We start from the raw sequence: 25323 nt of genomic DNA, 5'->3' as shown, positions 1-25323 counted from the left end.
ACATCTTGGTTGAAAAATATCAATTTTTTTTAGATAAAATTGCTAATTCCGTCCTTATCGATATCTCGAGGATCGATTTTTACAACTCTTCCGATTACACCACATTACGCATCATACTAACGAGATTGTATCCAGAGACAAATCTTTTGTGACCAAGTTGTGAAATAAATCGTAATTTATGTGAACGGAGAGGAATGACCGGAAACATAGATAACGATTGAAATCGAATAGTCCATTAGCCGAGGCATTCAAATTGTCATAATTGCCGTTTGAATGTCAATTTGGATGCCTTCGATTTGTGACAATGAAAAAAAAATGAATTTCATAATATTATTTCTCATGGAAACCAATGATATTAAAAGTTTATTTTTTCTCGATCGACAGATAATAAAATTGATCCTTTCAATATTTTCGATCACAAAAAAGAGTGCTTTTGACTCTCCAGATTTTGAAATTATGAGATAATAGTTATTGATTCTGATTCAATCATAACATTGAAAGATTGCAATAAAAGTGTAACCGAATTAGGAACGACCAGAAAAACTGCGAAGCAAACTACTCGCACCCACGTACACATGCTTCCATTAATGTCCTAAATGTACACACCTGAATCATGTACATTTTATTGAGACGAATGGTATTTTCCTCGAGTAGTAAATAACCTTGATTACAACAAACGATGGCAATGAAAGAATAAATGTTACATATTCTGAAAAGAAATTGTGCGCATTTATCTGGCAAAGAAACTGTGGCTCAAGGCGCTTTAGTTCAGTCATAAAAGTTAGTTTATATCTTGACGAGTCGTTTAGTGGTCGTTTGAGAAGTTTACGAACCACGCAATTGAGGTGTAACACACAAGATCCATCGCATTCCTGCACCGAGATGAGAACCGTTTTAGGCGGCAGTAAAACCCACGAGCAGTTCCATTTTTTCCACCGATACGCGTTATAAATGTTGGGAAAGATTTATCAAAAAACGCAAACAACAATTCAATCAATTCAGCTGACTAGTACGAGTGTAACGTACCGTTCGAAATTCCCATTATTCACTTTTATTTGCAACCCTCGGGTGGCAAGTAATGAAACGAACATCATATGCTTTCATAGGAAAACTTCACGAACATGATTTCAATGTTCGTGAAATACTACAAATTTTTTTTTCCTTTCTCAACGAGAGTATTCTCAATAAGCGGATTCTCCATATTTAATTCAACGCCATGGAATATTGATTTTACTGAAAACAATCACAAATGCACAATCGAATGAAAAAATAATTGTTGATGGAGGAATCAGGGCGATAAATTTAATCTTTCCAAGAGATAACACAATGATAGGCGAGGCATGACTACAGTCGAATCCCTCTTGAAAAATCTTTTTGTTTAAACCTGAAAAAATTTTTTCGAGATTTGATGTTTGTTTCGTTGAGAGACGTTGATGGCAGCGAATCGTGTAAAGCAGTGAGTGATGCTCATTCTGAGTGAGTAAACAGCCACTCGGCTCAGGAACTCGTGCCGGCATTGAAAAAATTCTGAGAGATAGTGCTGTAGTTTAGCGGAGCTGCTCAGATTTCTCTATACTAATTCAGTAGTTAACGATCAGTCGTTGAGAGAGGCTGTTCAGGCTCAATTGAAACATGTCTTCAAGTGAATCAACTCAATTCTCGCCTTGGTTGATACCAGACTTTGTGCAAAAAATATTGAGGGAATCGGAAAATGACGAGAGCATAAAAGTACAGAGTGTTACGTCCAAACCAGCTGTGGCAGGTGGTGATAATTATATGAGCGATATTTCACGAGTGCACATCGATTTCACGCGGAGTCAGACGAACCATGAAGCAACTGAGAGTAAAACTTTGATATTCAAAGTTTCCTTCAGTAAAGACAGCCCCGCCGGTGAAATGGTGAGAAATTATGTGACATTTCGACCTTATCATTATTTACGTGAGTAATCGAAAGCTGATAATGAAGCTGACGCGAAATGGCATTTAAATAGAATGAATTTTTGTTATTATGTAATTCTAGTGTTGCGATATCTAGAATCGCGGCAGCGACTCTGAGACAAGTACATTTATATATATGACGAGTTGCTGCCAGAGACTCTTTACCGGAGCGATAGCGTTTCCAATTGTTTTCGAAAATTTTCAAAATTTGTTTCTTCAATATAATTAATTAATTATAGCATTCCGGAGAAGATTATAATTTGACATATTTTTTATTTTTTTTTCTTTCGATTGTGACCTCTTCGAACTCTGTAGCTTAATGCGTTGAAGAGATATTAATTATTTATTTTTTAATTGCATCAAAAAATGGTCTCGGATTTTCGCACACATTTTTTGAATTCAACGCGACTGTGAAAATGTAATCAGTAACGAAGTTTTTTGGAACATTGCCAATGTCTCAAGTAAAATAAGATCAAGCATCACTATCATTATTTTGGCAGTGCTACAACTGCCTTATGCTCAACGCTCGAATCCACGGAAAAGAACGAAAAAAACAATTTGTAATTCTTAAAATTTTGTCCTCTTTTCCTTCGATTTGCATTCTGTGGTTTTACAACCTATACAAAAGTGGTTTGTAAAATGAAAAATTGGAAAATTACTAATATTTTTTCTTCGTTCATTACTTTGGAGTGCAACGTTGCAAATTTTAGCATCACCTCGTAACTTCTTTCTTGTTCATATGTTTTTGGAATTTTAATTCATGGATGAAATTTTAATTATACATCTGGAGTCTCATTTCGTACGAAGTAAATAGAATTGCTTTGTTTCACATTTGCATTCTCATACAATACTACAATCTTTTACTTCCGCATTCTGCTACAAGCTCTTGCATCTAAAACAACTGATAAGCAGGAACCCCTATGCAGAAATGGACGAACTGGAGATTGATTGAATCCTAGCCGATTTCGATCTTCATTGGTTTTGGAAAAAAGGATCTGTAGCAGAATGCGGATGTGGAAGAATGCAGTTTCGCTACGATTTACACTGCCGGGAAAAAGTGTTCTGTGCTAAAGAAATTTATCAGCAAATAATCGAAATACAAAAATCAGACTTTTTTCGCCCTGAATATTCTAACACGATTCCATAGTTCCTGAAAAACTGGGATCAACGTTGACGTGAGAAATTTTTGTTGAAAAACGACTTCAAAAAAATCTGAAAAAATTTCAACGGGTTGAAAAAGTAAAAGCGAAACTTTTTTTTCTCTTAAAATTTGTTCAAAAACCTCATTGTTTTCGAATTGCGTTACGACAACCACGGCAGGTTGGACTGGAAAAATAATGAGAAAAAATGAAAATTTTAGCGGCTAAAACGATCGCTTTCTTGACTCTCGGAATATCGCGGCATTTTCCAAATTTGTCTATTTTTGCTAGAAACTAAATAAGGCTGTGAAAAAAATCGTATTAAACTTCTCTAAACACAAAATTGGAGCTGAAGCTTCTACCCTTGAGGACTCGATCGCAAAATTGAGGGAAAACAATTTTACCTGAAAACGCAGTCCAATTGAAAAGTCTAAATGGATAAAAAGCAAGAAATTTAAGAAAACAGACTTATCAGAAAGCAGTTATTTCAACACGCAATTATTCAGAAATGCATTTTTAGTTCTGCCATTATTTTAATTATCACAATATTCATTCGACGTGTGATATCCGTAAAAAATGGTTATTAAAAGTTTCTCTCGTGTTGATGAAAAAGGGTAAAGAATGCGAAGTCTTCGAGACAGAAATCGAAATGATGAAAAACACTCTGGAAAAAATGAACAAAAGTCTCAATGAGAAGGATTATCGTTTGAGTCCTCGAGCTTATTATACACAAATCGGTGACCCCTCTTTTTTGGTAGTGGAAGATTTAGCAGCTCGAGGTTTTCGTATGGCCAATCGACGTCTCGGCCTCGATCTCGATCACTGCTTGCTCGTCATGAGAGGATTGGCCAAATTCCATGCCAGCTCTGTAGCTATTTACGAAAAGGTACGAAAGCACGTGGTTTTAAGGCCTTATATACACTTACAGCAGGCAAAAAAGCCTGATTTTCTTCATTTTTTTCGACAAAAAAATCAATGTTTATTGAAAAACTGTGAAGGACATTCATTAGTACACGCATGTTCGTGTACTTGTACAATTTTTTTCATTAAAAAAATTCTCAAAATGGTGCAACTCCAGCTGTATTCCAGTAGCACCTTTTTTTGAGCATCAATCGCGGTAGACGTGATACCTAAAAAAATCATCAATTCGATCCATACCAAATTTATACTACTTATTTACTATAATAATAGCTTGAGCCTGGAGGAAGGATTTGTAAAAACTTTGATTTAAAAAATAGCGACAGTTTTAACGAAAATCGGTTGAAATACCCAGCATAGCGACGAATTTAATGCTCCGATCTTTATGAAATTTCGTGAGAATATTCTTCAGACATTGTACTTGAAGAATATCTAATAAAAAAAATGTCGAGTGTCTATAAGGCCTTGATGAGTTGAGGAAATTTTCCCAGCATGTTAAGAAATGAGCTTCTGGAATCAATTCTCCATCTTCTTACCTTGTTATCATTATTTAGGATCCAACGTGCATAAGAAATTATCAAAAAGGAATTTATTACAAAGACTGCTCCCCGAAAATAAGAGCATTTGTTGCCGAGGCGTTCAAGTCCTTGAGTACGGAAGTGAAAAACTGGCCAGAGCTTGATTCCAGGTACGTATCAACGAAATGAATGAATTTTAAGCACGATCCTCCGCAGCTTGTCATACCATAACCGCGAAAAAATGTTTTTATTCTTGCAGTTATTCAGATAAAATATTGAACTTGATGGAAGTATGTTACGACAAGGGTATAGAATGCTCTCAAACAATGGAAAGCGAATTCAAAGTAATCAATCACGGTGATACCTGGGTGAACAATTTAATGTTTCGAGACGACAAGGATGGAAAAGTCGTTGATCAAATTTTCGTAAGTATTGGAAAAACGTTGAAATCGGGAAGGGAAAAAGTAACATGATCGGCGAAAAGCTTGGCATTAATGGGAAAATAAATGTTTCGTGTTTCTCATGAGGCTTTTGTTTCGACAGCATTGCAAACGCGAACTAATTGCTTTTTTGTGTTCGATTCCGTAGCTCGATTTCCAAATCCCCGCCTGGAGTTCTCCGGCGTACGATTTACAGTATTTTTTAAACACGAGTACAAACGACGACGTCCAAATCCATCATTACGACAAACTCATTACCGAGTACTCGAAAACACTGTGCCAAACCATGTCGAGAATGAATTGCAAGACGAAGCCACCAACTTTGGACTGGATCAGAGAGTGTTTGAGCAAACGTGAATTCCTCGCCATATTAGCTTCAGTTTTGTGTTTGCCTTTTGTCGTCCTTGACAAAGATAAAGTTGTAAGTTTATCGGACATGCTCAAACCCGAGGGTACGGGCAGCAGCCCTGGATTCAAAGATGAACGCTACCGTAGGATAATGACGAGACGATTGAAGTATTGGAACTCGCGAGGATTGCTCGACGCTTGAATGACGGACGATACAAATCAAATTCCACCTCGTATAGTTTTTCAACTGTGCTTGAAAAATTCGAGATAAAAAATCATCTCTGATGACACATTATTAACCTACAATACTTTACTCTTATCTACTTCTAAGCTACGATGTGTTTGATGCTTTTTTTCTTGGTGTTATCGGAGTAGGAAACGCTCAGCGAAGTGGTTCGCATCTTGCACGTATGGTTATGCAATCGAAACAGTTGTAAGTTGAATAAAAATGATGAATTGATGAGAAGAGAGAAAATCAGTGCGATAACGCGAGCTTTTAAAAAACACGAAACGTTTGATAAGAGGATAAAGCCTACAATTGAATTTCTTACGAGAATAGCTCGAAAGGGAGGGGGAATGCGCAAACGCTTAAAAAGTCAAAGATAATAGGCGACTCGTGATAAAATTTGTCTCCCTGTCCGAGTCCCGTATGCGGTTTGTCAACTATTCAAATAGTTCTATCTTAGGCTATTTGGAGAGGCAGCGATTACAAGAGCAGGCAAAAATGCGAGCTTTCAGTGTTCAACGATCAGTCGTACAGAGTTAATTCGTTATTGCACATTCAATCATGACTTCGAAGGAATCTGTGAACGCTGCGCCTTGGCTGATTCCTGGCTTGGTTCAAAATATTTTGAGGAAATCAGAAAACGACGGGAGCATTACGGTCCATAATATTACTTCAAAACGCGCGACAGCCGACGGAGATAATTATCTGAGTGATATTTCACGTGTTCACGTCGAGTTTCAACGAGGTCAACCGGATCATGAAATAAAGGAGAAAAAAACTTTGATTTTTAAAGTTTCTCTTAACAAGGACACTCCTGCCTGTGATGTGGTGAGAAAATGGGTTCAAATGTCACGTCATATTTTGAGTGGACGATTAAATAGGAATTAAATGAAAAAATATTACTCGTGATTCTTTTTTTTTTTAATGAAAATCTCTTCTGAAATGACGCTCATGAAATTCTCAGAAAAAATGATGCTAATCAATGGGATTTTGGTTTCCTTGGCTTTTCCTACGAACTTCAAAAACAGGGTGACGCATACCAAGTTTTTGAAACGGAAAGTGAAATGATGGAAAATACTCTCGTTAGGATGAACGAAATTTTGAACGAAAACAATTATCGCTTGAGCGCTCGAGCATTTCACACCCAAATTGGAGATCCTTCTTTCTTGGTGCTTCAAGACTTGGTAGCCGAAGGCTTCCGAATGGGCGATAGAAAAGTTGGCCTCGATCTCGATCATGCCTTAATTGTCGTCAGGGGTTTGGCTAAATTTCATGCTAGCTCGATAGCATTACACGAAAAGGTAAAGATAAAAACTTGTCAACGCGAATGATCGAAGTTCCATTGAATCGGTGCAAAGATTCCAACTGCGATGATTTACCTTCGCTGTGCTCAATGCCCAGTTTCGATTTTTCATTATTGTCTCGTGCCTTTCTTTCTCTCTCATTTCATTTTAACTACTCAGAATTCAAAGAGCACGCAACGTTATAAGAGAGGAATCTATAACAATGAAAGCCCCGAACAAGTGAGGTTTTTTATCGCAGAGGCTTTCAGAGGATTGAGCGCTGAAGCGAAAAACTGGCCAGAACTCGATCCAAGGTAAGCGCACACAAAAAATAATTGACGCTAATTATTTTGCAAGTTCATGCACTTTAAGCTAATATAATAAAAATGATCATTTTTTGAAATAGTTATTCGGAAAAGTTGTTGAAATTATCAGAAGTTTGTTTCGAAAAAGGCATAAAATGCTCTGAGTACAGAGAAAATGATTTCAATGTTTTGAATCATGGCGATGCCTGGATGAACAACTTGATGTTTAAATACGACAGCGAGGGAAAAGTTGTTAATCAAATTTTCGTAAGTTTTTCATCAAATGAATGTCAATTGCAATGAGATTATCATTCGAATGCAATAGTAATTCCATTAATTTTCGAAACGTGACACGAAGTTTTCTGAGTTTCCTCTGTACTTCCTCATTTCAAACGTGCTTATTTCCTCCCAGAATTCTCGAATGATTCCTCCAATGTGTAGGCTGCTTCTGGATCGATAAAAAGTCAAAAAACAATTTGCAAAAACTTTGCAACTTCAAACATCGATTCGGCATTGCTCAGCGTCAAACTAAAATGTTGATATATTTTTCTACAGCTCGATTTCCAGTTGTGCATGTGGACATCACCGGCCTACGATTTGTATTACAGTTTGTGTTCCCATTCGAATGACGAAACTTACATTAATCATTTCGACACGCTGGTCGCTGAGTATTCAAAGATGCTGACCAGTACAATGTTGAAAATAAAATGCAAGCGAAAACCACCGAGCTTGGATTCTATTCGACAATGTATGAAAGAACGAGAATTTCTCGCAGTGCTGGATTCAATAGTGTGCATACCTTTCACTCTCGTTGACGAATCCGAAGTCGTGAGTTTGTCGGATCTCGTGAAAACTGATAGGAAATTATCGTCCCCTGGGATAAAGGACAAACGATTTCGGCGGCTAATAACAAAGCGACTGAAGGATTGGAACGCTCGAGGATTACTCGATGTTTGAAAAAAACGTTCGGATTCGTAGATTCGTAGAAATTCGTGGTAGCTAGTCACGCCATATTCTTTCGAACTCATGCATGAATTAGGTCTCATGGATTTAGGTTTCATCTCAATAGTAACCGGAAAGTAGATAATTTTATTGACTTCCCGATAATCTTCCTTAGAATCCGATGAGCTTTTGCAAATTACTCGTCGGATCTTTTTTGAAGGAGTGATAAGTTCGCTTCAAAAGACAAATTCGTGTGTCGAAACTTCATCGCAAAGTAAAATGTTTACAAGTGCCGATAAAAGAATTTGACTTTGCATCCCAATTATTATATCTATTCCTGTAACTAATCAACGTCGTGCTCAAAAATCACAGCACAATTTTTCTATGAATTATTCAATAATGAAGTTGTTGATGAATCGAGCCAAAGCCTCGAAAATGAGGTTTTTCTGGAGTTTTTATCAACCGTCAATTTGGAAATGCCATCGTTTTTTCTCTCATTATAAAGATCAAAAATTCCCATTGGATACTCGACTATGAGAATGAACATAAAAAACAAAAGTCCAGCGACGATTTATCTTCGAATAGAAGTTTTAGTTTTCAGCGACTACTCTTAAGGATTGATTACACTGCTGGATCGATTTGTATGAAAATAAAATGATATCAGACCGATTTGGTGGGATTTTTTTGCTCGAAGAGCTGTTGGCGGAGTGAGATCGGAAAGAAGAGGTGAAATTGGGAATTGAAATATCAATAAGTGGTATGCGCTCGAAGCCGTTGTGAAATGCGACGATTGCGAGCACTCGGTGCAAGCCTTGCTCCACGTTTCGGTGTTCCACGTTTAAGCTGAATGTAGTCGTTACGTTGGCGCCGGAGTGCGCTTCTCCAGAACTCTCTCTGCATGTCTGAACCGCTCATCGTTCTAACACCGTCCCCGCATTCAGCTCAGCCTCAATCCCTATCCTACCCCTTTCAGACCAAGCCCTTGTCATTTTTTGCAGTCACTGTACCATTTTACCTTCTCTCGGTTCTGCTACTCTTTTCAGTTTCTTCTTAGCTCGCGATACAGAGAAGCCTACGACACACGGGGTCTTTCCTCCCTTTTTTTGCCCCTGCGGCCGGTTTCCTCGTTCCAACTGTTCCTAAACTCACTCCACGCTCGCACCTCTGCTCCGAACAGTATTCTGCGCTTCACGGAGCTTCGCAGAAAAAATCCACAAAAAATCTAGTTCCGAAGCCATAATTCATGGGGAGTAAAGGAAATCAACTGGGTCTCGTTGGATTCTTATTTATTTAAGTACCATTAGTATCGTCCAATGAAATTTAATCTGAGTACAATTTTTCTGGAGGTTGCACTCCTCCGAAACTGCTCGTTTATCAGGTCAATCAAGGACGAATCGGGATTGCGGAAAGTTGTTTTGATCTTCTGTTTATGATGAGGAATCTTGAGTTTTGCTGGGGTCGAAAGAACCCTCGGGAGTTGATAACAAAATTTTCCAGATTTATACTCGGAGCTCTACTGTTAAATATCTTGAACAGCCCCCTCCAATTTGGGGGATGACAAATACCGTCCTGGCGTTAGCTCAACAAAAGTGGGTCAAACGTTCCATAAATTGAAATTCACAAAACTAGGTTTTTCCGTCACCCAAGAATCGTCAAGATACCAGGTCAAATGAGAACGACATGGCAGATATAAAATGTTACCCTCGTAAAAATGAACCCGCCGAGAGCAAGCCCACATCGAGGTAATTTATTTTGCCCTTCCCTTCACATTCGTGGTAGGATAGTTTAACATGAATTTCTCAATTCTGCGGGGGCTCGCATCGTTTCATCATTACTCCTAGGAACCACCCTCTCGAAAGTTCTAAATTCTGGGTAGACTTCGCCATCGTCTCGATCCTTCTGCACATCTGGATTCTTCATCGAATAAAGTGACAATTTCCTGTACACGGGCGAAGCCTCTTGTCATTCGGTTGCAGCCTGAGGCTAACATCTCAATGTAATCCCGATATCGTTGGATTAATTTTATCGAAGGCGTCGCCGGATCCTCTCTTTCTCTCCATTTATACAGAGAAGCCCTCAACCCCCACTTTCAAAGAGCGCAAACTAATATGAGATCACGAAGACGCGGGAGGAAACTCTTCGGCGTGGGATCCAGTCGTTCAGGTTTTATGTTAGGGGAGCCGGGGCGAAATTGAGGAAAGAGAAATTGACGCGTGAGCACACCCTTTCAATCTCTGTTTATCACTCACCGCGAAAATGGCTTTTCATATCTGGGCGTTTGATGTCACAAACAGTTTGTTCGGAGTATTTTATTCGTGATTTCATATTTTCTTTATAATCATTCGTGATAATCGAATCTGAAAGTTTTTGGAGAATTCTCTTTAAAGATGTTTGCGTGAGGGAAAAATCATGAAAGTTTCAATTCTCCCATCGCTTGGGTACACTTTTCGAGCGATCGAACCAGAAGAATCTTGGTAAATGCAGCAAAATAGTAGCTGGCCGCAGACCTTTCGAGCGGTTTACATCAGTCCGAGCTCCATTCATTTTCAATTTTACTCACTGTACTGCAGAAAAATTTCAATGATTCACCCTTCCCGCATGTTCGTTATCGTTCACTCCGTAATCTGTCTCCCCGTCGTCTTATTAAGGGGGTTAATCCAATCGCGAAGCAGCTCGACCAATCTCGACTGTAAGAAGTGAAGAAAAGAGAAAAAGGGAGGACGAGGAGATCTTGGGTAGTATGACTCTCCCTTACTGAAATTCTGAGTAAGTATAGTCTGGAGAAACTCGGGATGGCAGTCAGTAATATCGGATAATCGAGTTTGCTATGGGGAATGGGAGCTCGAAATCTTAAGAGAACCATATGACGTTTTTTTCTTCTCTCTTTAATTCACTCGCTCTTAAAGGAATTTGTTTGATCATCTTTCTTCGTTTCTTTTTTCTTCTCTCGTCTCTCTCGTTTCGTAGTGCCATACTGAATTACTTTCGAAGAGAGATCTCAATTTCCTTGATCTTCTCGATAACATTGTGAGAGAGAAAGGAGACGACGAAACAAGAGAAGAGAGAAATATTTGGGAAAGTAGAGAACTGAAGGAAGCAATGAAACGAAGCAATAAAGTGAGGAGAGATAAAAAAAAGTGACAACAACGGAACCTGATCCTTTTCGTTTATTCCACGGCAACGGCCATTGTCTTGAGAGTCTAATGTGTGCGAAATTGGGAGCCCCGAGTTCTACTCGGAATTATAGGAACGAAACGAAATTCGAGATTTTATATTGGTTTTCTCATTCGTTGGATAAAATTGACTCTCGAGTATCCTGCAAACAAAAAACCGATCGAGCACCTTTGTGCTATTCACACGGAGAGAATTAATTTAAAAAATTTCCAGCCAGTAACGATACTACGGTGACGAGCTGCAATTCGTGATATTATTATGGGAAAGAAATGAATTTTTATATTAAAAAAATAATATTCATTGTTCACAGTACGAACTTTTACTGGAGAATTTAGTCAATTTTGACGTCGCACCGTGAATTTTACCGGGCTGCACTGTCCAAATTTCAGCACGAATTATCTTGTCGCTACATCGGCCTATTTCTCCATTCTTTTTATATGCTCAGCCCCTTGTTGAAGTGTGTAAATCACCGATTCAGTTTGCTACGAAATTCGGAAACGAGTGATCGATACCTTAGGGCAAAGACATTTAACCGTGATGCACCGTAAAATTCACTAAACATTTTGTAAATTTAAGTATACGCGTACAATAAATTTCTTGGCTGTACTTCCGAAAAGCGGAAACCGAATTTTGAGCTGAAGTTTTGCATACTGCTTCTTTATAACAATATAAGACTTCCCCTAAAAGGATTTTTGGCGACTAGCAATATTTATTGAGAAATTGAATTTTCAAATTGCTATTTTAGGAATTTTAAGGAAAAAATCCCCGGAGTAGCCCAGCCAAGGAGCGCAACGTTTGCCATTCAAGTGAGGATACCGGCCGAGCGGGATAACCGATATTGATATACTCGCTCGGGCTAAAATAGCAACTTAAAAATTCAATTTCTCAATAAATATTGCTAGTCGCCAAAAATCCTTTTAGGGGAAGGCTTTTATTGTTATAAAGAAGCAGTATGCAAAATTTAAGCTCAAAATTCGGTTTCCGCTTTTCGGAAGTTTATCCGAAAAATTCTGCTTGAACTGATCTTCAAAGCGATGAATTCAATCGTTCAGTACATTCAATTACATTTGTGTTATTATAGGCACTCCGCGGTTGGGTACAATGAGATAAGATTGAAAACCTGTTCACCTTCACTTTTTGCAGTGCCTGAAGTAGCAATGAAATCGAAAATACTTTTTAATAGCTCATTCCCTTTGTTAATAAAGAATGCTACCAACCTTATGATCGCTACAGTGGACTTTTATACTGGCGAATAGAGTTGATCCCCATTAAAAAAAGCAAGAGTTCAAAGAGAAAAATTCGTCCTCGATACGAAATGACTAGTTTTGATTTTATTTTTCAATTTTGTTACCTTCAATTACGTAATCAGTATCTCGGAAGCCATCCTGACAGGGAATTGTTTGGTAATTAAGAATGCCGAAAACAATGTTCGGTCTGAGGCAGTCTTCCACTTCTTTTTTGCGTTTTTGTTTTTGTTATTATCTCTGGGCGTACTTTTTAACGAAGCCTCCGGGGCACATAAATGTAGCTGGGGAGTCGAACTAATGTCCGTGAGAGCGATTATGGCGGCAGCGTGATTACGAAACGAAGCGAAGCGGATTATAATTTGATGTTGATAGAAGAGTGGATGAGGTCATTCACCTGAGGGACTTTCGTCGTCCGATTTTACGTTCGAATGTGTTCACATATATTTCCATGGGTGTATTATGCGTGTGCTATAAAACAGGAATAAAAACAAGGGGGGTGTGTAGCGCCCAACGATTTTCCATTCCCCGGAGTGCTCGTGCATTTTCGCCTAGTACAGAAATGACTGTAGAAATGAACGTAGAATGAGGGAATCAGAGTGCGCAAAACATGAATATCCCATCGAGACGTTCCTGTCCCTAATTGTGTACATTCGTCAGTGTGGACTTTTATACGGTCAACAATAGACTCAAGCTGCGTTTCTAGTCATGTAGAGTTGACTAGTCGCGACACCGATGGAACTGGAATCCTTGGGATGAAGAGATCTTGATATTCTAGAGGGAATGGTCGTCGCCATCGTTTCGGTAAATTGCACCGATCGCCGGATATCGGCGTATACAAAGTGAGAGCCAGGAAAGCGCCGGGCCTTGACACAGTCTAATGTGCCTCTACTACAGCGCACCGCATTGGCTAGCGTCGATTAGTCGATTCCCAGGGAACATTGTTGCGAAGAGAGACGCGCCAGAAGACTTTTTTCTCTTTACTTAGTGAAGGTGGAAAAACGATTACGAAAAATAAGATTTTACCAGTGCTTAGTCTCTTTATTGGGCCGTGACAAGTTTCTTTAAACGGCGCTGCTCACCTTTCTGGAATAGTTGATAAACTCCGGATTATAGCCCTGTTACTGCCGCTAGAGCGATGCTCGACCAGCTTGCCCTTCCGGATGCTCGTATAATTTGTTTGCTGCTTGGATTAAGGGCACTGCTCCCTGGTTATTTATATGTATATACTTATCCATGTGTAAATACATGGACACATACTTACAGACTGGCTGGCACGGTCGCTTTAAGCTCTTGGGGCGAGTCCAAAGATTCATTTTCGGTCGTTTCTCCCTGGACATCGGACATACGTCTCCGTTCCCTTCCCTCTAGGTACGTTCAATGGAAGGACGACGACCTAAACGACTTGTGCTACTGTCTTGGAAACGTTATCGGCGAACAAAAGCTCTGAGAATCCTTCAACGTTGTATACATGCATACAAGCTGGTAGGAGAACTGCAGAGTGCGTGGCATTGCAGAATCAATAATTCAGAGCAAATTGTCAACTTCCCAGCATACCAATCTCATGTGTCAATCGGATATTAAAGTTTGCAGTATATTTGCAGAATATTTGTCAAATGGAAAATAAATTTTGGACGTATTCTCACGGTATTGGTTGCTCCGCGAAATCGATTGAACCTAAGAAACGTCGCAAGTTCTTGGCTGCTGTACACCTCAGACGGTGCATTGGCCAATGGAAATTGTATCGTGGAATAATGTCAACCCCGGTACACGGAATTGCAATTTCCGCAAAGAGCTTGCCTCCATTCGTGCGGCTGAAGGCCCTCGGATTTCCGAGGAAACACAATGAAAAAAGTTTTCTTTAGAAGAGAAGGAGTCCTCGTAAGCAATTAATCGAAACAGGATTTCTCAAGAATTAAATTTATTGGTTCGAAAAGCACAGCGGATTTGAGCACCTTTTCGAGAAGGAGTGAAAGGACGGAGGAAGAGGAGAAAACACGAGCATGAGGCGAACGCTGATCTCTATCGACCTTGCCGAGTGTCTAATCGGAATCAAGGAGCCCCCAGAGAGATGAGGATCCAGAGAATATCTCTCTGTATATAATGCTTGAATCCGGGAAAATATTAGGTACGGAAAGAAAAAGAACACAGGGAACGAGAGAGAGAGAGAAACCAGGAAGGAGATGAGGATCGGTCCAAATGGTAGGATCCTTGATCCAACCGCAACGGCTTCCTGCGCGCGTAGTAACCTTCCTGATATGCTCAGACCTAATCCTCGAGAGGCTTCTTACGATCGTTGGTCGCGGAGGTCATCGAGAAGACGAAGAGCTTTGCTGCTCTTATAAGGGCGGGAGCATAAAGCACATGGATATTTGATAGCGTTAGACGTCAGGCATCTTGATGAATTCAAGTGCTTCGATCGTCGTCATCATGAAATATACCTGTCCAGTTGAGAATTAGGGTCATCTCTCGAGGATACTTTGCATTTAACCTGGGCAAGTCACCGGAGATGCGAAGATTTATGAATGTATTCGAAGTTATATAACTAAGCCAATCGCACAATGGAAATCAAAACACCTCTCGTCGCAGCAACGTTTCAGAGGTATTGCAACAAAAGCATCCAATAAATGAACGCAGCTTCTATGAGCAACCTGGAGAGCAAACGAAAAGAGAAACAAGTGTATTAAAGCGGAGCACGAGTCGTTTAATCCATTCAACGAAGGACGTGGCCGAGGCGAAAAGTTTGCCAAGTTTTGCACTTGCGAAAGGGCTTTCTCTCGAAAGTTCCGGTTGTCGAATGAGAGTACCGTGGTAGTGAAGTTGAGTGAGGTACAACATACGATCGGCGTTGGAAGAAGATGGAATAAAGGACTCGAGGCCGACAGAGAGAAGAAGAAAAAGAAGAGCGAGTGCGCAGGCAGGCTCTGCTGCGGAGAACAGAAGAAACGAGAGTGTAGGGCTCACAAAGAGGAGGAAAGGGAAAAGGCAAGAAGTGCCTATAAACAGTGGCAAAAAGGGCGCCACTGAAATGAAACGCTGTGTAACTAACGCCGCTCGTAGTAGTGGTTAAACAAAAGCACGCTGTATAGCTTCACTTTATTTCTTCCCTCACCATACGCTTTTCTCGTCCACCTATTTAACTGGGATTGCACCGAGGTTCACAGGCTTTTCTTCCCTTGGTATTACCACACTGCGGTGGTCCGACCGACTAGCCCTTTCCGCCATCGAGAGCGCTTTCATTTAGAAAAACAATTGTGAAAAGCCCGAGGCCCGCCGCGAAAAGAGAACTATGAAACGCTCTGTCTCACTTTTGGAAACCCCCCATTACCCTTGGAGTGTCTCTACGAAATTACCAAAGTGATGCCGTTGCTGTATTAGATACTCCGGTGGCGCCAGCTGGAACGAGACGCCTTGGTACTTTTGCGCCTGAGATTTCAGCGTCATCGTACGAAAAACAGGTCGGAAATTATTCCGACAAAAATACCGTACAGCTGTAAGCGGACGATGAAAGCCGTGTAAAAATAAAAATCATTTCGCGGAGTGATTTATCATCGATTTTTCAGATTTCGCTTTCCCATCGTTGTTTTTGGATTTTGTTTCTCTTCATTTACAACAATAAACATTCTTTCAAACTTCCCCGTTCATGGAACTGGACCTGAAGCACGACGCGAAAGAATATCTCAACTCTCCATGTTGGTACTTGCGGCTCTGAGTACCAGAAAGCTCTAATTGATTTCTGGTGCAGCTCGCAGCACACATAGAGCGAAGCTATAAATAATTTCACAACGTTCGCACATGACGATTGCCAGAAAGATTGTTCCTTCGAATGGGTTTCTTGACTTCTTTCCACGAAGCTCAATATAAATTTATAAAACGTGAATCTGGCGGAGGTCACTTGGTGGAAGGAGGAAACGAATGAATAAAAAGTTCGGGAAACGATTTCATAATGTTCGCAGGCCTGACTATATTCCACGTTGTTATGCTCTAAATATTAACAGCTTGAATTTCGTATCTCGCGCGACGAATGAAAAAAGTTTGTCCGCTAATCTCGCAATATAAGTTTCCTCATCCGCTCGTGTACGCGCCGTGAAATAAGAATTATCCGATCCCATGCTACTTGAAAAAATAATCTTCGTAATTAACTCACAACTTCTTTTATTATCTTCACTATTATTATCGTTATTGCTATTATTATTATTACAATATGCAATAAAAAAGTACTAAGAACTGAAGTGGAATCGATTTTTTTGGTACTTTTTGTTTTTCTTCGAATTGCTTTGTCGAAGAATGAACTTATTGACAGCTTTGGCCATTGAAAACATACAAATCTCTGTTAATTTTTCTTTAAAGTTTTCATGCTTCTTCAAGTTACTTGTCCTTAAAATCCTGCTGCCACCGTGAGCATAGGCCGACGGAATTCTCCTTCTGCTCTGAATTCAATCTGTTATATACATAAATAAACGTATTCTATTCGTATACACACGAAGATGGTACATACACACATAAATTCATGTATCTGTGACAGACTCGTATACTTTTTGTCGCATTCCTTTTCCATCCCTCGGTTTTTCTGTATTGTACGGAGTTCGAATCGTGCAAGAACTTTCTATCACTAGATAAATCCTATTTCATACCCCATCTATTCTTTCTGTCTCTCGATTCCTCTCTCTCTCTCTCTCTCTCTCTCTCTCTCTCTCATTCTTTCTTTCGCTTTTCAGCTTTTTATTTTAGTTTCGCGGTGGTTTTACTCGATTCGTTCGGTCGGATTCGCACCAAAGCAACCATGGACGTGTATGTATATTTATGTACGTGGATATACATATATAGTAAGAAAGGAAAAACAAAAAGTAAGTATAACGGAGAGACAAGGGAAAGGAACCCCGAAGCTATGTGAGAGAGTCGAGGGTTTGGTAAAGCGATAAGAGAAGCGGCAACAGGAGGGCAACTTCTGTCCTCCCTCGTTTTATTCCAGTCGCTTTTCTCTCAACACGTTTCTATCATAGACATCGCTGTCCACACACCCACACACACACCTTTTGTCCGGCCCAACGGGAAGTTCTGGTCGGCGAAAAACGCGGTGAAACTGACCTAGAATTGTTGGAAACTCCCTGCTCCCGGGGGCTGAATTTGCGCAGAACTTAACACGCTAGATAAATCGTATTTTGTAACTCTTCGGGCAAAAAGTATGTACGGTGTAGATAAGTTGCTTGATTATGTGCGGAAATACCTTGGTCGCTAAGAAACTCTGTTCACGAGAGCTGCGACACGTTGAAAATTCCGAATTTTGTTCAATTGGGAAGCTGCCCATTCAAATTTTAACTTGGTTTGTAAATAAGTCAATACTCACGTGAAACAAAACTCGCAATTTTTCATTCACCCTTCCATCATGTTCCGGTGGTAAAGAAGCAGAGGGGAAAGCAGGAGACTCAAATTTCCTCACCGTTAGCACGGCTTAGCTCGATTTTTGGAGGCTTTTTCCGAAAACGCTCACAAGTCTCTTCGACTCTTCCACGAAGAGCTTAACCGGAGATTTAATCTCGAGTTGGAGGCTGAATATGGAAGAGGAGAGGAAAGGAGGTAGAAACCTGGCTGAGGAACTTACCTCGTCATGTTTTCCAGAGTTTGTACATTTAAGGGCGCTCTACCTAATACCCTCCGCACCAACTTACACATGTGCCTACACATATTCCGGACTTATGTATTCATGTGTAGAACAATCCATGGAGGGTGCCTGCTTACAGATATTAAGTGTGTTGAGAAGATATGAATGTATGTGGACCTGTTAGTAACATACGCGTGAGAGGCTGGGAGGGAAAAAGACAAAAAAGTGAAAGGAGGAGGGAAGAGATGGTGGGAAACATCGTGTTTGGAATAATAATTATTTTTGTTTGGAGGAGAGAAATCGTTAAAACGTGTCAGTGCACCTCGAAAAGCTTCTGCTGTGCTAGCCAGTCCGCCCACATATATATTCACGCAATACAATAATGAGAGAAGGAGAAAAACGTGGACACAAAGTCACACATAGAGGCGGGGCAGCCGAAGAGGGTCGCCACAGAGACGAGGACTTTGCCGCTGTCTGAATAATAATTGGGTCTCGTACAAGAGGCCAAAATCCTCGTGGGATGTCCGAAAAGATTATGAAAAAATAAGCTCCACACAAAGGAAGTACCCGCTTAACCATACGCGCTTACGCTTTCCCTGTGCGCGTTCCCCTCTTTCGAGATTTGAATATTTTAGTGCCACTTTATTCTGTCATCATCCAGCCGACAAAATGAGATGAAAATTACATTTTGTCGCGCCCCCTTCCCCCACGAGATTAATTAATTATTCAACTCGATGAAAAGCGTTATGAAAAATTGACTTCGAATATGAAAATCTTACGGCGAATTAAGCTGCTCATCACTGATATACACTTTGCTACGATTCATTTTGTCAAACGATTAAGGCGCTTCATAACTGTATAGCTTTTACCGTCACAGCACTACCACCAAACAGGAATTCGCCGTGCTACCAATGCGAAATGTCTTTCAACATATTTTCGAGAACTCCGTTCGTCCGAAAATTATGCAAAATTCTAACCCCTGAATTAAAGAGTATGAAAATTGAAATTCTTTCGTCTTCTCTACTAACTCTCAGAGGCCACGATTCTCTTGAGCTGATGCCTTCTACACTCCCGAGCGTACCACCGCTTCTGCCATGTATATAACGTCGGAAACTATTTTCCAGAGACCAAGTATTCCCATTTGAATACTCGATCCCTTTTCTGTCCTCACTGAAGATCCAGGTATATTGGCAGAATAATTCGAATATTTTTGTCAATTAATTCCAATTTAAATTTGATACTGGTGCGCTTGTGATGGAGTAATTAAGCGTACATACGTGAGGTCACTGCGCCAAATTACTTTTTCGTTGAGCCCACAAAAATTGAAAATTGATAAAAACGTTTGAGGACCCGAGAATTCAACCGAGTCTCTTGATATTTACAACGAACTATTGAAGCCTCAAGCCCAAATGTCATTTTCGTTTTTTTAAGCGTTTTACATTATTTGAAAATTATAATCTCTCCTGACTCTTTGACTTTGTGAGAGCCCACCGAGCTATTGAGCTTAAATTTCGTTTGATACTCGCACCGGTATTTCCCAGCGAGTACATCAATTTCGTGCTCGCGGGCGTTTACACGCATGCGACCGCAGAAGCTCGGCCGAGCAATTTTATGGGCCCGTGGCTCTGAAACGTTTTGAGCGAATTATTGTGACAAGACGTCAGCCTGGTACACGCAGCCTCTGCGCAGTTACTTCATAATAATATACCGTGTTCCATCGAGCATGCAAGTTGCACCGAGCTTCGATTGTTTTGTAAATGAATAACCTTCGAAATTGTTATACTTTGACAACGATTTTCGGTGAATTATTTACCAACATTACCGATCCTTTTTCACTCGATGTATCCTGTTGTCCCACGCCAAGTGAGAGAAACACAGTCGTAGCAAAACAAATAGAAGATCAATGGCTCGGATAGATATTGGCTGAGCCATCGGAATACTCGATGCAAAACCATTGAAAAATCACTCTGAATAATCGAATATTTTGACAACATAAGAAAAATTCGTTACCAACGTACATTTTCCCACGAAACCATTGTTTCTCTTTCCTCTTTCGCAAATCGCAGATTTCTCAGGTCGCACGACTGCGTGAAAGCTTTCTACGAGCGTAGACTGACATGATCGTGCCGCGCGTGTCTCATTAGACCGAAAAGTACACTCGAAGGAGATAAGAAAATAACGTGGAAAAACAAGCTCACGTGACGGAGCCGGAGGTTCTGCTCATTTTTTCTCACACGCCCGGCATATTCTTAACCACATTATCGCAGAGATCCGTCTCAAGAAATTCAGCAGCGCGAAAGCAACGCGATTTTGCTTCGCTCCACTTCTCGCATTCGTTAGAAATTAATACTAAACTTCCTGGATGGCGTCGGCCGCGTCACGAGAATCTTTCAAGTAGCAGTTGTTGTGCATGTGGGAAACCACACTCGTGCGAATGTATACCCAACACATCAGGACTTCATCCTTGCGGACACGATGAGGCTTGACGAAAAGTCGATGGCATGCAGTGGTGGAAATGCAGGAAAGCTTTCCGTCATCGCGTTAGTTAATCACGGAAGGAGAAGGGCCGAAGGAAGATCGGGAGAGGGAGAGAGAAGCGAAAGTACTAACGAAGGGGTTGTACGTACGTCGGTATAAAAGCTGGGCCAGAAAATCTTGAGCCAAACGTCAAGCTGCATCGTCTGTGAGTTCGCGGTCTGCCATGTTCAATATTTTACGCGTCACAGAGCCGAGCGACCCCTTTCAACGGCATTTGGCTAATTTATTCCATAAACCGCAGTTCGCATATGTATATATATATGCAGTATCGTAGAATTATGCACTTAAGATATGGGAGGAAAAAGCGAGAGTCGTAAATCCGCTCCGAGGCGTATTTTTATGCATTAAACTTTTCATCAAAGTTGACAGGGTGCTCGTGCTGTATTTATCGTTAGAAAATAAAAAGGGGCTAATTCCAAGTCCAGTTTTAATGGGTTTAAAAAGCAATTAGGGCTGTTATCGCTTGACAGGACTTTTGCTTATCGATGTGTTTAGCATTTTTATGAAATTCAATAAAGCACGTAATGCGTGTTGGAGAATATTTTTCTTTGTAGTTGTTTTAACTCGTGAGGTGAAAATAATATATTTTTCTCAACCACCATTCGATTGGGAATTACAAAAGCGGCTTGATATTTTGTTCACTCAATGATAGCCTAGTTTGGCGACCAGTTGTAAGTTTCTTTCATTTGTATTATTTATCCGAAAAGCTGTGCAGGTAAGGGTGAGAAAGTTCTGGTGAGTACAGCGTTAAGGAAAGTGTTCCTCAAGAGCTGCAAAGGGAGGATTTTCAGTGTATTTATAACACACAGTTGCATTGCTGTACAACTTGAAGTTCTACAGTAAAATGTACTTGAGTAAATTCTACACGGTAGTTTTCGCTTCCTCTCTTTTTCTCTGCCTATTTTTTCTCTCCTGTGTCGTGACTCTGTCTGCTTGGGTCTCGTACGGTTGGTAACTCAGCTAGAAATTTTCCTCTGGCGCGCATAATGAGCTTCGTTACTTCAAATAGTATACAGCGCGGCTACGTGTGTTCTCGCGTACGTGTTTGAACATCCGTAAAAACAGAGTTGGAGAAATATTTTCGCAGTGGCTAGAGAATTTGAAAGATGTGCATGTGCTTAAACAGGCTGTCTAAAAACTATGGGCGTGAGTGGGAGGGAATGTATTGTGAAATAGGTGAGAAGAGTTTTTGTTATTTTCAAGCGTCCGCCGTTGAACAGCCCTCCCGGAATTTCATAGCAATGACAGCGATTCTTCTCTTATTATATGTCGTGAATATGAATAGGAAGAATACTGCCAGCGAAGCTGTAACCTTCTAAAGTTCAGTAAAAACCGTTTCGATGTAACTCTTCGACGGTGCTCAAGGGAGTCTGGCTTAGCCTGAGATTTAATGTAAATACCAGAGAGATGGAAGGTGTGTAAAGGGATAATGGGACCCGAGGAAACTATCCGCCACCCCCTTTTTCATCCCCCTCCCTTCGCTCCCTCCCATTAAAACAGTGTGGCAGTGATAGCAATACGAGAATCGCTGCTCGGAGAGCTACGGCCCAGAATCACCTCTCGACCAACACAGCCTCCCCGAATACACACCGATCCGAGCCTGATCTCGTGGAGGAACGTGGGCACAGACGCCTCACCGGTGGAAGAGATAGCCCGGCACAACGTGGCAGACCCTCTCCAGGCACGAATAAATTTGATCGGCAAACAATTAACGCCCGAACCATTAATTCGACGAGTGAGCGCCGAGGGGTGGGCAAAAGAGGATAAAGAGCCGAATGAACGAAGAAGAATGGAACGCGTTTAACTTCGGCTAGCCTCCATCCCTATAGGCGTGATGGTCTTGCAATACTAGTCTCGACCAACCTAAACGGAGGGGGGAGAAAAAAGCTTCGACATAGTTTCAACCTAGCAACTCGCTAACGTGTTCTCTTCCTCTCTACGTCACTTGTTTTTTACTCTTTTCCTCCCTCTATGTTTACTCGCTTCTCGATTCTTCGTGAATCGTGAAGATATATGTACTCAAATGAAATTCAATACAGCATGGACGTCTGCATGTTCTTATTCACTGTCAAGAATCCATGCGATTGTTTTTCCTCCTGTATACTGAGTTTTATCGCCTTCTCTGCTCTCCGCTTCTGTCCTTCCCTCTCTCTCTCTCTCTCTCTCTCTCTCTCTCATCCGAACCATCCTATTTGAAATACTTTCGTCCATCTTCAACTCCGCTCTCCGTGACGACACTCTGTGAGAAGAGCAATGCAAATTCAAACGAAAAATTCCAGCGTGATCGAAACTCGGGCATTTGCAACAGAATTCCGGTGTTGAATATCGTTGAGGAAGCTTCCCACGTTCAACGAATAACAACGATCCGAATATTCATGAGTGTTTAGGTGAAACACCAGGAAAATATCAAACACCAGAGCCTCGCATTCGGCTCCGTAAAGCAACTTTTTCGACTTGTTTGCTACCTTTTCAAACTTGATATCCAACTCGGTGGAGAAAATATTCGGAATCGTCGTAACTAGATACGCACACACAGTAGATTCTCTCGAAGCCACATTCACGGACTAGTCCTCAAGCCCCTTTTCTTTTTAGGAAGGAAAATAGAAGCAAGAATCTCTAGCACTTGAAAGCACCGGTCTTGTTTTACCGGGAATACCACACCGAGTTGTATGTGCTAGGATATTTTCGCAAGCCCACGAGAGACCGACCCGTCGCGGAGTCCCGGACGACCATCCAGTGAACCAGACACAAGCAACCAAACTCTCTCCGTGCTCGGCTGTGTTTCCTTCCCAACAACGATTTACAGCCATCTGATTTTACCCGTGAACCACTTTGTGGTATACACTGCTGAGAGAAAGCGAGGAGCGAGAGAGAGAGAGAGAGAGTTAGAAACACTGTAAACCAAGAGGTTCTTATGGTACGAGAATAGAAAAGAGGGATCTGGCAGTTTCTTATTTACGAGCATAAAAAAACCTTCTCCTTCTCCTCAGTGTGGCTTTGATAATTTGTTATTTATTTCCGGCGTCCTGAAGATCCTTGTTCCCGATACGTAGCTCTTTCCTGCCGCTAATGGCTTCTCTTGCTTTTCGAAAAACTGTTCACTCCGCAGTCCGCAACCCTCTGCCTTAGCGCGGTCTTCGAATTTCTACGAAAAAACCATTCAACAAAATACCAACTTCTCTCCTAATTTTTCTGGCATAGTAACCTTTGCAAAATTCATACAAGACAATGACAAAAAAGCGCACCAGTCCAGCCAACTTCTCCCATTATTTTTCGCCCTCGTTCTCCATCTCCTCGCGTACTCGTCAACGTTTCATGATGGTCACAAACCTTTTCGAGGAGTGTCCCAAGCACTTCGCCGCTACGAGTTGATGTGTTGTTGGATATGAAATGGGAGCTGAGTACGGACCTCGGCGGAAGACTCGTCTCACCATGCTGGCTGCACTCTCCGAGACAAGAGAAACTTCACAGCCTGCAAATATCCATGAAGGTAGAGCAAACAGTATGCTTTCTTTGCCTCAACACCTTTTTTCCTCTTCCCTTTAACTTTTCTACCCTACTCTCGTCGCCGGAACTCTGCTACTCCGCAGGAGGTTTAAAGTACCGTGACTTTCTGTCTTCCGCCCCGTGCTTGCCAAGGTGTCTGAGGCTCTGTTCGTAGCCATGCTTCGTTGAGTCCGTTGGCCGAGGCTCCGGATCTTGTAGTGCTTGAATCATTTTCAGAAAGCTGAACTTGTCTCTCTTTTATACAACTGTCAATCAAAACTTGGTTTTTCAGGAAAAAAAAGTGGGAAAGTCGCGTGGAGAATTGGGTGATATCATGTCCCTCTCGAGTTATTTGAATCTACGTTTCTTCGGAATCATCAAACGATGATTCAGTGAATACCAAAATCCGAGGACATTTCAGCGAGTTTCAAAACTTTGGAAACCTCTGGTGGCTTACAAAATCAGCTTTGGAGTCAGAAAAATTGTTTTTTCGATTGCGCTTAAAATGAGCGCCGTTTGATGCTTAGTAACGAAAATAAATTTTGTATGAGCAGACGATTCTGCTAGATTAGAATATAGCACATTTCCATCTTAAGCCATTTCGACGATGTAACCAAAGCAACAAATTTTAAATTGATTCAACGATGACTCAACCATTTCTCCATATCTACGATGCCAATCTGTCAGTTTTGGTATTCCTCAACGACGGTTCGTTTCACGTGAACATGAGACTTAAACTTGAACTTCACTTCTTGGATAAATATTTGTTCTATGTCACTGCTGATTCATTCTCTAAATGAGTTCCAGTGCTTTATTTCCATATGATTCTTTCATACGAATTAATCTGCAGTCCATTCGAGGGGCAGGATATTTGAAAATTGAGTGAAAAAAAGATTCCGCAATCATGCTTGATTCGCTGAATCACAATTCCCAATTTAGAAAGAAGATTCAAGAGAGACGAAATCGACGTACAATTCCGAGCATAATCCCTCGGGTGGTTTCTTCACTCAATTTCATTTTTTTTTTTTTTTTTATTTTTTTTCATCTCGCAGCAAAAGGAGAAAAAGTTTTTCTGGTGGACTGTGTGCGTGGGAGAACGACGAGTATCTCGATCATATAGAGCTCCCCTTGTGAACCGGGTGGCCGGAAATGAAAAGAAATATGTGTCAATTTTCCACCAGTGATAAAGCCACGTTCCATCTCACATGTATGCGTACATATA

At 40.8% G+C, this 25323-nt stretch overlaps 3 protein-coding genes across 9 annotated transcripts in view; all 3 read left to right on the top strand.

Annotated features, from left to right (window-relative positions):
* LOC122415511 (lachesin-like) overlaps positions 1-25323 on the top strand; it is a 165053-nt gene that overhangs the window by 45303 nt on the left and 94427 nt on the right. The window lies entirely within an intron of this gene.
* On the top strand, positions 1566-5764 carry LOC122415508 (uncharacterized). The gene is made up of 5 exons (XM_043427644.1): positions 1566-1899; positions 3691-3963; positions 4550-4683; positions 4773-4938; positions 5102-5764. Exons 1-5 carry the CDS (start codon positions 1633-1635, stop codon positions 5501-5503), a joined length of 1242 nt encoding a protein of 413 aa, XP_043283579.1. The 5' UTR covers positions 1566-1632; the 3' UTR covers positions 5504-5764.
* LOC122415509 (uncharacterized) lies at positions 5913-8726 on the top strand. Its single transcript, XM_043427646.1, has 6 exons — positions 5913-6355; positions 6556-6828; positions 6991-7124; positions 7217-7382; positions 7671-8113; positions 8199-8726. The coding sequence occupies exons 1-5, from the start codon at positions 6089-6091 to the stop codon at positions 8070-8072; spliced, it is 1242 nt and encodes a 413-aa protein (XP_043283581.1). The 5' UTR covers positions 5913-6088; the 3' UTR covers positions 8073-8113; positions 8199-8726.

The sequence above is a fragment of the Venturia canescens genome, chromosome 9 (genome assembly GCF_019457755.1).
Source record: "Venturia canescens isolate UGA chromosome 9, ASM1945775v1, whole genome shotgun sequence".
Classification (NCBI taxonomy): domain Eukaryota; kingdom Metazoa; phylum Arthropoda; class Insecta; order Hymenoptera; family Ichneumonidae; genus Venturia; species Venturia canescens.
This window is presented reverse-complemented; position numbering and strand designations above follow the sequence as displayed.

Coding starts and splice junctions, on each gene's coding strand:
- LOC122415508 (XM_043427644.1), top strand. CDS start 1,633: ATGTCTTCAAGTGAATCAACTCAATTCTCGCCTTGGTTGATACCAGAC. Junction 1,900..3,690: donor ACAGCCCCGCCGGTGAAATG/GTGAGAAATTAT, acceptor TTGATGAAAAAG/GGTAAAGAATGCGAAGTCTT. Junction 4,684..4,772: donor TGGCCAGAGCTTGATTCCAG/GTACGTATCAAC, acceptor TTATTCTTGCAG/TTATTCAGATAAAATATTGA.
- LOC122415509 (XM_043427646.1), top strand. CDS start 6,089: ATGACTTCGAAGGAATCTGTGAACGCTGCGCCTTGGCTGATTCCTGGC. Junction 6,356..6,555: donor ACACTCCTGCCTGTGATGTG/GTGAGAAAATGG, acceptor CTTCAAAAACAG/GGTGACGCATACCAAGTTTT. Junction 7,125..7,216: donor TGGCCAGAACTCGATCCAAG/GTAAGCGCACAC, acceptor TTTTTGAAATAG/TTATTCGGAAAAGTTGTTGA.